Source organism: Pocillopora verrucosa, chromosome 5 (assembly GCF_036669915.1).
Source record: "Pocillopora verrucosa isolate sample1 chromosome 5, ASM3666991v2, whole genome shotgun sequence".
In the NCBI taxonomy this organism is placed as follows: domain Eukaryota; kingdom Metazoa; phylum Cnidaria; class Anthozoa; order Scleractinia; family Pocilloporidae; genus Pocillopora; species Pocillopora verrucosa.
In genome coordinates this window covers 18475783-18493250 of record NC_089316.1, presented here as the reverse complement: position 1 = coordinate 18493250, position 17468 = coordinate 18475783, and the positions used below count along the sequence as shown (strand labels likewise).

Here is a 17468-nt window from a genome sequence, read left to right as displayed (position 1 = left end):
CGATGTCTGAGGATTTCAACTCAATCCACTAAAAAAGACTGTTTTGTCCTGACACTATTAAAACCTTGTTTCAGATAATTCTCAGGTTTCAGAAGTATATAGACTATAACAACTGATAAGTTGAATATCTTAAACCTGATTTATTCAAGCCCTTAATCGGACAGTTTCCTTGCTGTGAAATTATACAACAGCAAGTGACATTTTTTCAGATGACATTTCCGCCACAAATCAAGATCAGTTTCAATTTGACGTTGATATCCATGTTGTCTGCATTTTAACATTAACTTTTATTTAGCTCTAAAACTGCCAAAAGAGATTTACTTTTCAAAAGGAATTGAAAAATAAATTAGCTCTGGAACACCAACAAATTAAGATACTTTCATGGAACGTGAAATTATAAGAGCGTTTCCAGAAATATCCGCCTACGATGCTCATTTCTCTATGAGAGGACTTTCGTAGGCGCCGCTTTTGTTTAAAAAGGTCCCTTAAATACAAGGGAGATCCACAGAGGGTTCATTTTACAAAGCTAAAGGTTATGTAGCTGGATGTAATCGAGATTGATTTGAATCATGAAACCGGTGATGCAGCCATGACGTGTTACGGACCGAATAAAAAAAGAAGCTACCTGAACGAGATATAGCTCCAAATAAATGAGTCATTGAATACTGTGATAAAGGGAATCAGATTGTGCAACTAAAATCAAAACTGCCACTTCCCTGATGAAACTGAACACTACTCTTAGAAAAGCACCCACATGCACATGAAACGATGTATAAGAACAAACGTGAAAGTCGAATTAAAGTGGCTGTGGACCACTGAACTCGGAAAATGAATTATGAAGGGTGAAATACCGAGGCCACTGAATCGACTTCGTGTTCTGAAACTTTCGGTCCACTTACTGAAAGTACATTGGCTTACTTGGCCGAATGGATCGAGCTCGACCCCGCAAGCGAAAGGTCGAGGCAACAGCTTCTGGCAATAGCAATTTTATTTTGCCTTGTCTTTTATTTCCCAATTTTTTTTAAAGTTTTTCCTTCAAAAGCATATGTTTTGTTCTCTTTTCATCTGGAACGTTTCCTTATTTCTGAGCAGAAATCGGCATTCGAGAAGCCGATTACCAAAGCACAGGGTTTGACTTTCCTTTTCCGCACTTGGAAAAGGGGGAAGTTTTAATTATTCCAGAATGCAGTTCATCGATATCGTGACTTTTGATGATCGAGTATTCAAATTCCGGATCAACAAAGTTTTAAAACAAGGCTTAAAAATAATAAAATGTAAGACGGCTTCTTGCCCTCGAGAGTATGTTTATTCGAGCGCCTCGAATGTACAAGATTTGTTTAAGCCTTGGTTGAGACCTTTTGCACGCAGTCTTAACTTCAATCAATTTTTCTAACAAAACTAAAATTTTCAGGTCTCAGAACTTAGCTGTCGCTTAAATACAGTTTATTTCTCAGCAATCTGTTAAAACAACTTTGAAATTTGCTTTCAGTCACTTCCCCAAATGAGTTACTGTAACAACGTTTGCATGCGTTGGATCATTTGCCGTTACAAACGATGGGAATGTTCACGGAGGGACTCACGAGCATGAGAGCATGGACCTCTATTGTGTCTTGGGCACCTCCACGTGGAATTCAGCCAAACGTGTTCAGGGGAACTTTGCAGATGGAGTAAAAAGGAAGTCTTTACATCGTGTTACACCATAACATTGCTACATCGTTTCAGAAAAGTTTTTAAACGTTGCTAGGGGTGACGAATAGTGCCTTTAAAAATAGTCCTTTGTCTGAAAAGCTTCTTTCCTATTTGGAGATCTCGTCATTTTCTGCGGTACTTACAATTTCGCTCATGGCGCTTTTCACATCGGTTTTTAAGTTTCGCATTTCTCTCTGAGTTCTCAAAGTCTGAACTTTGTTCTTGTAGCTGAAGTCTTGGTCAAATGGTAGGTAAGTTATACCTGTAAGCGAATTAAGTCTGTAAATGATGGCTGTCGTTTGAAAACATTACAATGTAGAATGTGATATATTGCAAATACAACCGCATAGAGGAGAGACTGTGGCGCAATATTTTCGTGCCGGAAGTACAGTACTTTACAGTGATCTGAACAGAGCATCGGCCATACAACGAGTTGTATCGCCAAACATTTTTTTGTTTCTATCTCGGATTTGAAAGCCGGATTCACAGCTTCTCGCAAGCATCGGATTTTACTCTGCGACACCCTTCACGCTGATGCCACGAAAGTAGCGACTCTATGTCGACTGCTATGTCAAAAATTAGCATCAAAACAAAGACAGTTTTAACAATGACCGATATGACACGATCTACTGAGCTTCAAACTTTTATAAGACAAAAGGATGGTTATAAAGTTACTGTAAAAATTTCCTTGTGTATTTTTGTTGTTCTATCTTGAGACGAACTCAAAGTCCGGCAAAATTTACTTGATAGCGACTATTGCAAATATACATGGTGCACCTACTTGTCGCCACCGTTAACTGGCATAAATCATCACAATTTGCAAAAAAATCTAACATAAAACTCTAGCCTTGTTTATTTATGATTTTATTAGCTGTTTCGACAATCACGTTAATTATGCTCTACCACGTTCTAGCCAAATTTGAGTTCCAGTTTATATATCTTCTCTAACTTATTATATCAGTTGCGTGACAAGCGTGACACAGAAATTTAAAGATGAGTCAACCTCCGAAATACCAAGAGATGGGTTTTTTTCCTCTTTGCATGACATCTAGAAAAACCTTTCAGGAATTACTGCATTCAGAAAACTAAAATGTCCAAATCCATCAATGATTCCTTTGCCGGCTGAAGTCAAAGTATGGTTATAGTAGTCAATTTGATTGACAAGCTACATACTGATTTAGCTAACTGATCTGTTTTATTGGCGTCTCATCTTACATACTAACATGGAGATTTGCTATTTAGTTAAATCGTTCGCAGGTGGAACTTGTGGGTTTATTTATCGAGAAGACCAAGTCTTACCCTCGCGTGATTGTTAAAAAGACATTTCAAGTCACTTGCGGAGTTGCAAGTTTTCAGATCCAGAAAATGAAGTTGATCTTGTTTTGCCGCGTGCCGGCATCTTCGAGACACCAAAAGATAGCGATGATTTTACAAATTGCCCTACTCACAGATCAAATCTCGGTGTTGGGTAGAATCATGGTTCCAATAGCAGATGTAGGGTGCCAAAAGAAATGTCCGGCCATGGTAAAGGTAGGGTTAAGTCGATTTCAAAAGCTGTTAGGGGAATTGGCAAGCGCGTATCACAGATAGTACTCAAGATGTCTGGAAAATTCGTACAATCTGGCTTCGGTAAGTAGGCTACTTACCACCGTGAGCAAAATTACGCGTGACGTCAGGGTTAAGTTCGATTGAGAATTGGTCAATAGGATACCAAAAATTCAGACAGAGACGGAATTACCTGAACTAATGTCTGAACATTTTGTTGGCTTTACGCTGTCTGGGGGGACGCGTAATTTTATAATCATCACACGGTGGTAAAGGGCCCTTCCGCACTAGCAACTGGACGCTGACAAAACATGTTTCTCTTCGCCAAAATCACATCAGAATTTGTCCTTGCTAAATGTCAAGTGTGCTGCACGTATTAGCACCCCCGGGGGATCCCTTTACATAAGAGGGCGGGGGTGCGCGCCTAGAATTTCAAAAATAACCGCTATAAAATTATCAAAGGTGCTTAAGCCTTATCCGTGTGGGAGTGGCAATAATTAGCCTGTAAAAACGAGTGTTTATATCCTTTTCTGTCTTTTTCAATGCTTCCCTCGCTTCTACAGAGGATTCATACAAATATGAGAGCCGTGCCGCGTTTACATTGTACAGGTAGAAAAGGTCGTCCAGAATGAGTGTTTCGTTCTATAATGAAAACCCTAATAAACTCACTCAGAAACGACTCATTTCGAATAAATTTTACGCTGGTTATTATGTGGCAACCGGTATGAACTCGTTCTTGTACAAAACTCATTCGAATATCATGTAAAAGGCCCCTAAAAGTTTTTATTCCCAGAGCATCACGCTTTGCTCGCCTGTCTGAATACTAAAAATTTCAGTAGCGTTGAAGCAACAACCCGATTTTAACTGCTTCGCTGCCGCTGAAACAACGATTAGTGAAGAAAGTACATATTTTAATATTTTCAAATCAACGTAAACAAAAATCTTTATAAATGGTAAATATTCACTTGTGTCGGTATCAATTATTGCTTACGATATAAATGAAGGAGAGGAAAACACAACGCAAAACCTGAGCTCCTGTCAAAAAGTAATACCCAGGCGTAATATATTAATAGAAACGGCTTATAAAATCATAAATAAACAAGGTACGAGTGTTACGTTAGACGTTTTTACAAATTGTAGTGATTTATTCCAATTGACGGTGGCGACAAGTAGGCGCACCATGTACATTTCATAGTCGCTTCAAGTAAATTTTGCCGGACTTTGAGTTCGTCTCAAGATAGAACAACACAAATACACAAAGAAATTTTTACAGTAACTTTATAACCATCCTTTTGTCTCATAAAAGCTTGAAGCTCAGTAGATTGTGTCATATCAGTCATTGTTAAAACTGTCTTTGTTTTGACGCTACTTTTCGACATAGGAAAAGTATGTCGGACAAAAATATTCACCAAAAAAATTTTTCTTTGCCAGCTTCAATAACGACAGGGGACTAAGTTTAGATGATAAAACGAAGGATTATGTTCACAGAAATACCGTAGGTCTAGCACATTCGTTACATGAGGTCACGCAACTCGTGTAATATTCACGGTGGAAATGTGCATATTTGAGCGGTCGAACGAAAAAAGTCATTTCTCGAAAACTAAAATATATTTTCACAAAAAAAACTACACCACAATTATAAGAACATATTGGGCTACAAAATATGAAAGTAGGAGAGGAAACGAATTTTGGACGACTTGCCACAATATTTCAGATTTGTTCGATGGATGCTGACATCCTCTCTTAAAAAACTACATTTCATGCAACCTGTATACGCTATTCTATGAAAGTAAGATTCCCTTAAAATGAAGAAACTCACTTTAAAATTCTCTCTGGCCCTTATTAAATTTAAAAAAAAATACTTCGATGACGAAAATTTTTCATTTTAATCATTGATGACTCTAAGTATACAAACAAGTGAAGCAAATGTTTAAAATTCAACTCTAATTAGGATGCTAATAAGCTTCGCCGGCACCCGCTGGTTTGATAATGTTGGACTATAATGATGAAAACTTCACTTATCTCTTAAACTCGCTCCTTTCTAAGATCAGCCATGGTTTTTAGGTCTCAGCAGTGACTGCACTGAAGAGCAAGGAAAAAGTCTAAAAGATCCCCGACAGAACTCTCAAGAAAAGTGATTGCAAAGAATTGCTTCTTATCAAATTAAAGTGAAACAAACAGATCCAAATTTAGAAACAGAAAAGTTATCTAAGGTCTCACATTTTGATGTAAAAATGAATATAGGAGGTCAATAGCGCATAAACAAGTACGAGGAATAGAGAAAAAGAGTAGCAGTCGTGTTATAAAATGCTTTTTGGAATTAATCAATCAACTGAATTGGACATTAACTTTAAAAGTTTCTCTGGCCTTTATTAAATTACTAAAAAAAACTTCGGTGGCAAAAATTTTTTATTTTAATAATTGATGACACTAATATACAAGCAGGTGAAGTAAATATTTGAAATTTCAACTCGAATTAGGATGTTAATAAGTTTAACCGGCACCCGCTGGTTTGATAATGTTGGACGATATATGAAAGCTTAAAATTGACTTTACTCTTAAACTCGCTCCTTTCTGAGATCAGCCATCGTTTTCAGGTCCCAGCAGTGACTGCAATGACGAGCAGCACAAAAATGTAACAGATACACAGCAGAACTGTCAAGAAAAGTGATTGCAAAGAAGTGCCTCTTGTCAAAATGAAAAAACGGATCCAAATGTAGAGACAGCTGTCGTTCATGACTTAAGGACCAAAATGTGTTTTGCCTTAATGTCATGAACTACTTAAAAATACGTTTGCAGTTCTGCCCTATTCCTAACAAGAACAATATTATAGCTGTGTCATAACGAAAGATAAGAAGGAACGAGTTTTGGAAAGCCAACGAATTTTGAGAAATGTTTCTATTAGATAAAGTTAAGAGTTTCGTTGTCATTTACTTGCATTATAACAGCGATATCATATTTTGAATTTGGAAGAAAAATGAAATTCTGCGTGGATCCCAACCAAAATTTTTACAAAGGAAGTCTGCAGGTGGCAAAAAAAGAGCATCAGGTTTCATAATTTTATCATTTAAGCATGTTGAGGTCTGTAAAGTTCTTCTTTCAATACTAGTTAAGTTTCATTTGAAGTCAATTTGTTTCCAAAGATCTCTTTATCGATTTTGAAAAGTGAAGGAAGGCTGCGATACTCACTCAGGCAAGTTCATAGCATAGGAGAAGTACCTTATGGTTCTGTTATCATTATGATAGGACAGAGCTAAACTAACGAAATCATTTTGGGAAATTTTCATAAACTTTATCATGGGCGGCGAATTGTGTGCTATTTTTAAAGATTAGCGTGAATGTTTAGATCGGAATAAAGAGCTGCTAAGACGTTAGGGAATGAGTCTTAAAGAAGTCTGATACTTTATATTTAGTTGTCTGTGTTTTTTCTTTTTTTGCATGCATGCATAGGGACGACGACCGCTCGCCGTACTTAGTTAAAACTGTTTCTGCCATTAAGGGATTGCATTTAAAAAGCATTGACAACTTCTTATTGGAAAAAATAAGTAAAACTTTTGATTAAGCCATAGACGAACGCGTAATGGGACTGTTTTAGTATCCGTGTCCTATCGACTCGTGCCATACCTAACTCGTGCCTTTACACATCAAGCCTCAAATTTGTAGCATCCATGACATGCCCCTAGTCATGTGTGTGTTCGATATGTCATACTGCTTGGTAAACAGCCAAACAATAAGTGCCTCTGCAGGTACCGTATACTACGTATTCCCTGTTTTTCTGTGGACGGCCACATATTTGTATATCACTGCGCTCTCAAACTTCATGATTTCATCTCAGGTGAGATTATATAACCACAATGGGAGTCCAAGAGTTCTTTAATTTACCAGTTTTCCTCTTCATGTTGGTATCGTTTCACTCAGTTGTTACTCAGTACTACCTTAATACACGTGAAGTCTCCATCTTTGGTAAGATGCTTCAAAAACACATTTTTAAAACAATCATCGGAGCAGCATTAGGTGATGTGTGTTTGCGGGAATGTTATCGTGACGTCAGATGCCAAAGCTTAAACTATGTGTTCACCCAAGACAAGTGTGAGCTGAGTAACCGCACAAAGGAGGCCAGACCTGAAGATTTTGTACCCAGCTCTGAGAGATATTACTTCAGACGAGATACGAAGAGAGGTGAGCGTTAAGGCAAAATGATTTGGCCAACTGTCCTAAATGAAAAGACATAGTGTCTCTTTTACTCTTTTTTTTTCTAGCTATTCTCGGTGCCATTCCAGAGCTGCCTGCAGACTCGTGTAAGGAAATCAAGGCGAGTGAAGGTGGAAAAGCGGTCAGCGGCAAATACTGGTTGAATTTCATCATACTTGACACTCCTGTGTTGGCTCACTGTGACATGAAAACAGAAGGTAGAGTAAGACAGTAAAGTAGAAGCCTTTGTTAGCCTTTGTGCTAGGTATAATCGATCGTTAGTCTAATCGTCTGGGTGAGAGTTGTTCGAAGAAAGACTGTAACAATATTGAAGAAAGGTTGGAATTTTCCCAAAACGTCATAAACTTTTTCCCTCATTTATTTTTATATCACTCTTCAGCACTTCCACACTTGAGGTGACTAGTTTCGAACTAGCAAGTAACTTCTTTATATGCCTGACCTCGTACCCAGGTCCTACCATGTAACTAGAACTGAAATTGGCCGTCAGAGGCCTGGTTACGAAACTAGTATCAGCCCTCTTATAAAGGTATCAGTAGGCAGGTTATCAAAAACATCATACATAAAGAAAAAAAAAACAACTAAAGTTACCTAAGTTCTTGAGATGTCAGGTTCAAAATGCACTCCGAGAGATGTCTGATTCCTCTAAAATAACTATCTGCCAAAGCGGCGTCCTTATTTTCCAAGATGAAATCAGAGTGAACTAACATAAGATTCGCGATAAGAAAACTGAAATTAAAGGAATATTCATGTTAGCAAATCAAAATAAGAGATATAAAAAGAACATAAAAGCAAAAAAAATAAGTTTCCGAATAAAAGTGCTGGAGGATCAATGAATATTTTAGCTTTAAATGAGTTTTTTTCATTCTTTAACAGATGCTGACGAATGCACTACCTCCATTCGTATTTGTGATGAGAACGCCGACTGCAAAAACACTCTGGGATCGTATAGTTGTTCTTGCAAAACTGGTTTTTCCGGAGAGGGACATACTTGCAAAGGTAGAAGAGGTTTTATGAGTGAGCATACATATTTACACTACAAATGCTCAATAACAAGTCAAATTTGGTCTTTCATCAAGCAAGTCTTGACATCCCTGGGCCAATTTATCATCCGTCGGATTCATAGCAAATATGAAAATCCGGCAAGTCTCTCACCGTTCATTTCTCCTTTATTATCTGTATCAACCTGCCAATCTATATCAACAGATGTTGATGAGTGTGCCAGCAGCGAGCACGACTGCCATGATTTGGCTTTATGTACCAATACTGTGGGGTCCTTCACCTGCTCATGTCACCATCCATACGTAGGGGATGGAAGATCTTGCAACTTTGCGAGCCCGTCAGGTTAGTGCCCCAGGTCTTCGAAATCTGAATTTCGTATCTTATTTCTTGGTGTAAAATCCTACAGCTTTTCCTGTAACTATCTTCTCTTAAGCAGGAGCTCGCCGTCGGGTAGTGATAAATAATCATACAGAAGGTAATCAAGCAACTTGCACAAAATAGAACCAATTCTACATGGAAATTTTTGATCCAGCTAGTTGTGCAAGTGAAGTGAGCTGAAGCGAATCTTGCGTTCTTCTGTTGAAGCGGTTTCCCACTTTGATCTCAGAGGAAACGAAACTTATAACAGTAAGGATCACTGCACAATGAAATAACTCAGATGGAATACATTCGCGGCTCCGATCTCTATCGTAAAGGTTAGGTCACATTGTAGAGCTCCGGACTACTGCGCGGGAGATCAAGGGTTCAAGCACCAGGCCTTGCCAACACTTAGGGTCTTAAAGTAACTGAGAATGTGTGTATGATATGTGCAAATGTTTGGAAATTCTTCTCTTCTCGGATAAAAAAAAATAAACCCTAGTTCACGTCTCCTTCATCTTTTCTGTACTGGTTAGCAAGGAACGTTAAAGAGAGCCCTCGCACTTCTCGCAAAGGGGAGGGAAAGTTGCTTCCGGTGTTGTGGTCTGGCCGTGTTATCGTTTATACAGGTCCCCATTTCAACCAGCTTTAAGCTGAACTGGAGCTGAACTGGGCCAGCCTGTCTAGATGAATAAATTGCATTTAAGGTTTATTTCTCTGTTTTTGAATTTCTTAAATCATTTCTTCTCTGCCCATTTTAGAATGTCAAAACTATCAAAGTCTGACAGGAGCAGATAGAAGGACAAATTACATCAATCAAAACACGGTTTGTGACGGCGGACTCAAGGGTTGGTACCGTCTGGAAGGAGCAGCAGGTACAAGAATGCCTACTTCATGTCCACCTGAAAACCAATGTAACACTCACGCTTCCGGATGGCTAAATAGTACACATCCTACAGTAGATGATGGTCAGGTAAACGGGACAGTTTGCTTCCACTGGGCGTCAGACTGTCGCCACTGGTCAAGTTCCGTCAAAGTGATAAATTGCGGCGGTTACTATGTTTACTACATAACTGGCACACCCGCATGTTCCCTCCGCTACTGCAGCACAGACTAAATCGATGCTGGTTCAGAAAATTATAACTAGTTTTCAAGAGTCCTCCCGTTAAAAATGCTTACACTCTACTGTATTTTTGCTTTAGTGCTTATCTCAGAAAGTAAGCGAGCTAAGATTGGTAATAATTGCCATCGAGGGCAAGGTTTGCTTTGTATTAAAACGAGTATCAGAAGGCAAACACTTACTAGTATGGCTTAGTGTACATGCATAATGCAAAATTTTCTTGAATAACGTTGTGATGGTCCATTTTAGCACCAAGCTGCTGAACCACAAAATTCACCAATTGTTTTAGAATTAGCAGGAGAAACTCTCGAAATAATTATAGGTTATGTCTACCAAATGCAGACTGTCTACCGATCGGTGGTCTTTGGCTTTTAGAGGTGCCGAAACCTATGACGGCTTTCCCGGCAACATTAAAATTATTAAGAATGTGATTACCTCAGAGTTTGGTGATTAAGTACCTCACCATTTGAAGTCAGGGGCACTTATTATGCTTGCTCGAGTTTTAGTTGTTACATTCTCGTAGCGTAGGTGATTATCTTATTTATATTAATTTTTACGCTTTTAAGCGGCATTTTCTTTGTTAATGTTTTATTCAATTTTTTTAAATTCATAGTAATCATGGTAAAGGGCTCCCACTGAAATATAAATCCAAGCAATGAAACTCATGCTTTCTAATTGAGTGGTTTTGTTATGGTATGTTTCTGCAACGAAGGGTCTTGCAGATCACAGGTACCGTTTACTGTTTGAAGTACACAATTAAAATACTTGACAAATGCATCATATGGAGCTTAGTTTTTAAGTCACTTAAAAAAAAAACAAATAAAAATGGGCCAAACTAACCTTATCTTGCTTTTTTTCCCCCTTTTTTTTATTTTTCTTCGCTTAGAATGGCGTGTAACTGAAATCAGGAGATGTTTGGGCGGCTAAAATTTGAGAGCGCCAAAAGGATATTGCGAGTCATTATGGTGACATGACATGTTAAAATTGGCTATTCACACCTTGGCGGACAAGAGAATTCAGTTTTGAAATACAGTCGAACCTGTCTCAAGCGGCACTGCATTTTCCCTTTAACTCCCGTGAGTGACCAGAGCAGAATTTCTCCATACTATATCTATACAAAACTATCCAGACAAGTGGTAAGAATGGTAAAAATATCCAATATGGGATTGCTTAATGATCCAATGCCAAATTCTCTAAACTTACACAATGAGAATCGTTTGGCAGACAGTAAGGAGAATTATTAATGAGATATTGGGAGTTAAAGGATTATGCAGTCATCTTGTATTAAGGTTACTTCTCACCTTCAGAGGCCGAAAAAAATCGATTTTTATTTTATTTGACCAAACTGAAATTAAACATTCAACGTAACGTTTCCATTAAAAAATTTATGAAATCTTTAAAAGCACCTGAGTAATTTAAAAACGTATTTTCAAAGAAAAGTCACTAAACCAGGTAGGTGTCATATTCTCGGACCAAGGCCGGTCCCCAGGGGGAATTTTCGCGGCAACCGCTCTCAATGGGGCTCGTTTTTTTATGTTTTTTTTTCCATATTTTGTTTACCTTGCGCACTTAACAAAATTCACTCGTGGAAGCTCTTTGCTCATGGAAAAGTTGTTTGCTCGTAGAAAAATCAAAAGCAGAAGAAAGTCTCTGGTAAAAAAAAAGGAAAAAAAGGGAAAACAGGTCTAAAGAAGAAAGAAAGAGAACCATTCTGGTCAAGACAAGAAAAATTCCTTTGTGAAAGCGACTAGTATTGGCGGAGCTTCACGCTGGCGCCCAGATTTCGGACAAAGAAGTCGCCTCAAATTATAATTTGAAAGCTGTCTATCGATTCGTTGTCTTGCTCCTCAGCACATTTTGCGGTTTTCCATTTTTGCCGCGGGTTTTGCCTTTGCCTTTGCCTTTTCGCAACTTTGCCTATTATTGCGCCGCCCTCCTCAACGCTCCAATGAGCGATCGAGATAAAAAAAGAGTGTTTTCCATGGGTTACTTTTCCCTCGAAATCTTTATCCTTCGTTATTGACGCCAGGATCAACGAAATTTACGCTTATCGGCTCACCGGCGTAATCATGATTCCACACTGGATTGGATGTTGTGAGAAAGTGAGAAAGGTTTTAATTCACGAGTCTTCTGTTACAACAAAATGCAGAGTCTGTTCCCAATGTAATGAAATTACGAAAGAAGAGAGAGGAACCAAAATTGTACAGCATTTAAACTCTACGTACAATAGCGCCCTGTCCCTTTTGCACCATACTCCTAACGGTAACATATTCATTAAAAAAATGACTATGAAACATACTGTAAAGAATCTATTGCAATGTTTTTAGCATTTAAATTTGGTATTATATGAAACGTGTACCTATGAACCTATATGTGCTATGTCTGAAACCATTCGGCAGCAAAACAAAGCTGGAACCCAAAATTTCTTTCTTCGAAAAAAAAGTTCTAAATATTTATTGCTAACAGGCTTTAGATAAACTCATTTTTTTTTAAGGAAAAGAATAATTTACAATCAGATTACTGGTTCCTGCCGCAAAATACTCCAAATTTAGTATTTTCTAGGCGTTCGGTTAGTAAAACCAAGCGCTATATTAGTTAACGGCGCGATAGCAGTAGATAGGTTTCCAGTCCACCGCTACTCTCGCGCCGTTCACTTTGGATTATTCCGTCCGTTTTACTTAACGAACACCTGGTACAAACTATTCCAAGAAACGAGTAGGGCCCACAAAATTAGTGTAAAATGAATTTACCAATATTTCAGTTACAATAGAAAATTCCTTAGGATCTATCTTTTCACGGTTATGAAATGTTGAAAAAGCAGAAAAAAAACAAAACAAAGAAAAATAACGATAACAGCTATAGGGAAACTCAAATAACGCCCCAATTCCACTGGGTTGAGGAAAAGGTTATTTCATGTTACCCTATGCATCTTTAAAAAATAGTTCGTACATTTGCATAGCGATTTTCTTACGCTTCGTCTCATCAGTTGTGATTGAAAAAAGCTCCGAAATAGAATAATAATGGGCCACTAGCGTTCGAAATTTAAAATGTTGCAATGGTAATAGCTTCCAAAATTGCCACATGTACTTCCCTTGTCGAAAACTTGAAGAAGCTGCACCACGCTTCCTTAGAAGTCACGGTTTATTCACTTGATCGATTATATTACAACACTTCGATTAACTCCCACTCACAGCTCCCAGTTTATTCGAAAAGAACACACACAAAATGTCCCGTTGTAAGCACGTGGAACAATGCCAAATATGGGGCGATAAAACACGTGCCGCATACATGATTGTTTGGATATGTATAGATAAACGAAATCACTTATAGGTGTCAATCCAATTACGACTAATTAACGTATCGAACAGCTTCCAACATCCTGACTAAAAAATAAAGGGTGAGTGATCATGAGGTTATACGCTGCAGAATGAAGGTACGTTCGAGTTTTGCTTGAACCCTGAAGCCGACCCCTAGTATGACAAACATCTAATTTCTCCATAGAATATCACCCCACAATCATAAATTACGGTCACAAAAATAAAGGGCATGATCACCAACTCATGAAACTCTGGATTATTAAAAAATTCTCATTGTGGGCATCTGAGCAAATGTATAAAGAACTGTATGGAGAATATGCATACCAATGTTAGGGTCTAAAAGATTAACCCTTTAACTCCCAGATCAAATTCTCCTTACTGTCAACCATACAATTCTTATAATGTTAGTTCAGAGAATTTAATATTGGATTAACTAATTATCCCCAAATTGATATTTTTCTTTATTCTCATCACTTATCTGGTTGATATTGTATTGATATTGTAAGGAGAAATTCTGTCTTAGTCACTCATGGGGGTAAAAGGGTTAAACGATACAATAAGTTTGTGCGAACCATGCTTCGTTGTGAGATCACCAATTTAAAACCAATTTGGATGTATGGCTGGATTTTATGTCCACGGACCTCTTAGCTTTCGGTGCAAAGGAATATGGTGTTGAAATATGTATTATGGCGATTGGCGAGGTCAACAAGAAGGTTAGTGATTGAAATGTTCTCTTTTCTGATTGTGGGATTCTTAGGTCAGCTGCCGTGATTTTAATATTTCGAAGTTTAGCTTGTTCGTTATTTAACTAACATAATTCGTTAAGCATAAGTAAAGCTATGGGTATTGAATTTTTTTATTTCAGTTTGTTCGCCGGTATGGAAATGTAATCCATGTTATGGAGCCCTGTAAATCCCACTCCTTTGTGTTTACTCCCCGGTAATGGTTGAATTGTCCTGGGGAAGAGTTTGGTCCAGTCAGCGGCAGAGTGGCAGAATTCAAACTGTAGGGGACGGCATGCATCAAGAGTTCTCTTGTAGCGTGTGGAACACTCTGATGGTTTGCGCGTTGAACTTGATTTTCGAAGGTGAGATGAAGTAAAATTGAAAAACAGCTTTGTTAAGATCTATATAGCGTTTGTTTTTTTTTCCTTTTGAGTCTCAAACTCTTCGAACAAATGTAGCGAGCGCTCGTCCTGAAAGTTGTGCACAGTGCTGCTAGCATTTTTCACGTGGACACGTGTAGGATGTGAAACCCGTTGGTGTCCCATATTTCATCTTAAATTTATGTTTCTAGAGAAATTTTTTCACATCTTTGCTGAATTTTGCTTTTGAACACGATTTTTAGGCCTTAAATTGTGGTAATGGCGGGGTAAACGCGTAACGTGAACTGGTGTTGAAATTAGAGAGCCATGTTGTGCGAAGTGACAGTCAGTGTTGAAAGCGAACATTGTACAGTGGTCCGGTGTTTTGGAATGGAGGTATGTTTTGTTGGATACTTTTATATTTAATGATTTGTAATAATTTAGAGATATTGTGCTTAATATGCTGGAGATTATTTGAATGTACTCTTCCACACTTGATTTGGGTGGGAAGGGCACTCATTTAAATTACTTCGATGGACATCGAGGATGCTGACTTGAACTCCCAAGATCCGATTGTTAATTCTCCTCTCTAGCTGCTACACATTTCCTTGTAAATTAGTGACAAGAATTTGGTGTAAGATCAAGATAAAAACTTCAACCTGTTAAGTTTGAGTGTTCTCATTACTTTCTTGATGAATAATGCATGCTTACTATGGGGAGAAGTTACACAATCATCACTTCAGGGAGAGAAAAGGTCAAGCTTGTAATATGTGCTTTTTGTGTGGCAAGTTAATGGAATTGCATGATTATTTTTTGTTGATGAATATCTTTTTTCGGTGAATCATTTCCAGCTAGTTGTGATTCAGCAAAGTGTTACAATTTTACATTTTCTGCAATTATAATACACCTGTTTTGTAATGTAAGATAATGCTTGCATTTATGTAAACCAATATTCTATTTGCATACTGCATGCTCATAGAAATGATTTTATCAAGATTAAAATGGATTGTTCTTTGATTGACTAATATTTTACCAACATGATAGATGGTTAGTGTTGGGACCTGCCTGCGCTGGCCAAAAATGTTGTTTATTAAGACAAATTTTCTTTCATCTCCAACACTTCACAAGTGCAAATGGTTTGATTTGACTAGACAAATAAAGACTGAAATGATCAATTTCTTAAATGAACCTCCTATAAAATTAGTCCAAGGCAAAAAACTGGAGAAAGTCCGCAAAATAATCAAAACCCTTTCAAACTTGATGATCATTTGTCATTTAAGCTACAACCAGAGTGTATTTTAACTGAGTTCAGAGCAGAAAGTGGAGTTTTAGTCATGTCAATGTTTGCAAAAATTTGTTATATCAAAACTTGTCCTTTTATCATTACAACTCCATAGCGGATTAAATGTGACTTTCTGAAATGGGTGACACCGCTGGATTTTTTACCTCGAAGGCTCGGTTTATTCCTTTGGGCATTGCTTTCGGTGGCTGCCGAAAACGTGTCGGTTTTATTCGTTTCGAAAAAGGTGAGATATTTTGGAAGAAGACCAAAGGAACTGCGGAAGGTACTTCAAAAGACTTGGACAATAGTGTAATTAAGCTACCTTGCGCGAACAGACTTGTGATCTTGTATCCTTTTGTTTACATTGTCTTGAGATGAATGAACTCGAGATCGATTAACTGCAATCATTTGAATGGATTTAGTTTCTATTCACGGTGTATTTTTAGCCTTAATATGTTTTTAGGATTAAAGAGCGTCGAAAAAGATTTAAAAATGGATCTTGAACGAGTTGTTGTAATCACTGCGAAGAGCAAAAGCGAAAATAGTTTATCATTTCGAGCGCCGATCGTTTTGTTTTGATCCGAATCAAGCAGATTCCCGGGAGAGTTTATTTCATCTGTTAACAAAAGAAAAATATCTCACCTACATCAAAGAAGTTGCGCTCTTCACGATCTTCGGAAGCATGCCGGCATGTCGGCAAACTCATCGGAATGAATAAGTAATGAGAAAGAACAATAGCCTGAATATATGAATACTTAACAACCTCAATTTTTGAGGTACACATTTAATCCGCTATGGAGTTGTAATGTTTTATGAAGAGAAATCTGGGTTTTCCTGTTGTGCAGAAAGACCCAGACTGGAATTAATATTACTATTAATTTTATTGATAGAAAAGATCTTGTATACAGATGACAAGTCATGGATATGCAAGATGAAATGTTTCTTTGATATTTAATTAGGACAGGCAGTTACTTTGATTGAAAGTGAGCCTTCTTTAAGGTTGTTTTGTTTTAGGAAATAATGCTTTCTTCAGGGTCAACCCAATGTAATTAGCCTTAAAGTTTCTCTTAGGATGGACAAAACTAGATTTTTCATTTTTTTTAAGAACAATTGACTTGCTTTGAAGCACCAATGAAGTTAAACTAGTTCTCCAAACTCAATTCAAATTCAAGTTGATGTAAATTTGGAGCATGTAGAAAAAGACTGATGTTGTATTTTGCAAATAAGTGGAAATCCAGATCAGTGGATCTTTTAATCATGTCATTTACATACAGCAGAAATAGGAATGGTCCCAGCACTGTGCTTTGTGTTACTCCACCTGAGACTTGCTGTAGGCCTGATTCTGTTATGCATTGAACAGTTTCAAGCTTCAAAATTCCTGAATCCCAGGCATTTGAATTCTTGTGGATTGGTTAGTGTTGAAATTCCCTCCCTCTTTGGCCCAAATTTTATTCAAATGCCCCATTTAAACACAATTTGTATCAGTGAAATGATTTGTTTTTGTGATCAGCAAATGTATTAGAATTTATAGCAAAAAAATTATTAGTTTTGGTGCCGCTGTTGTGTTTTTTTGCTTGTAAGCATTCTACAGAGTGAAATTCCTCAAAATACTTGGCTAGTCTGGTATAGATTTAGTTCCTCAAGTATGTTTTCAAAAATAGATAATAATGAGATGGCTGGCAATAGTTTGAGACTTCCATAGACGAGCACTTCTTATAAATTTGAATTGCCTTTGCTACTCCAAAATACTGATCTGAAACTTTGAAAGGATTTCTCGAATCCGAAGGTTCTAGAGTCCTTACTGTAATTTGAGCTTTACTTGTTTGTTATAATTGGTGATAACATGCTCACAACATGCTTTCA

At 37.6% G+C, this 17468-nt stretch overlaps 1 protein-coding gene and 1 pseudogene across 1 annotated transcript; one reads left to right on the top strand and one right to left on the bottom strand.

The window, feature by feature from the left end:
- Window positions 1-17468, bottom strand: part of LOC136281022 (uncharacterized) — a 214887-nt pseudogene that overhangs the window by 104390 nt on the left and 93029 nt on the right.
- LOC131783296 (uromodulin-like) lies at window positions 6561-10732 on the top strand. Its single transcript, XM_059100022.2, has 5 exons — window positions 6561-7413; window positions 7494-7643; window positions 8320-8442; window positions 8650-8787; window positions 9564-10732. The coding sequence occupies exons 1-5, from the start codon at window positions 7089-7091 to the stop codon at window positions 9917-9919; spliced, it is 1092 nt and encodes a 363-aa protein (XP_058956005.2). The 5' UTR covers window positions 6561-7088; the 3' UTR covers window positions 9920-10732.

What these genes read in the sequence shown, in the direction of transcription:
- LOC131783296 (XM_059100022.2), top strand. Translation starts at nt 7,089, where the DNA reads ATGGGAGTCCAAGAGTTCTTTAATTTACCAGTTTTCCTCTTCATGTTG. An exon ending in CAGACGAGATACGAAGAGAG is followed by an intron (nt 7,414 to 7,493) that starts GTGAGCGTTAAG and finishes TTTTTTTTCTAG; the next exon opens with CTATTCTCGGTGCCATTCCA. An exon ending in CTGTGACATGAAAACAGAAG is followed by an intron (nt 7,644 to 8,319) that starts GTAGAGTAAGAC and finishes ATTCTTTAACAG; the next exon opens with ATGCTGACGAATGCACTACC.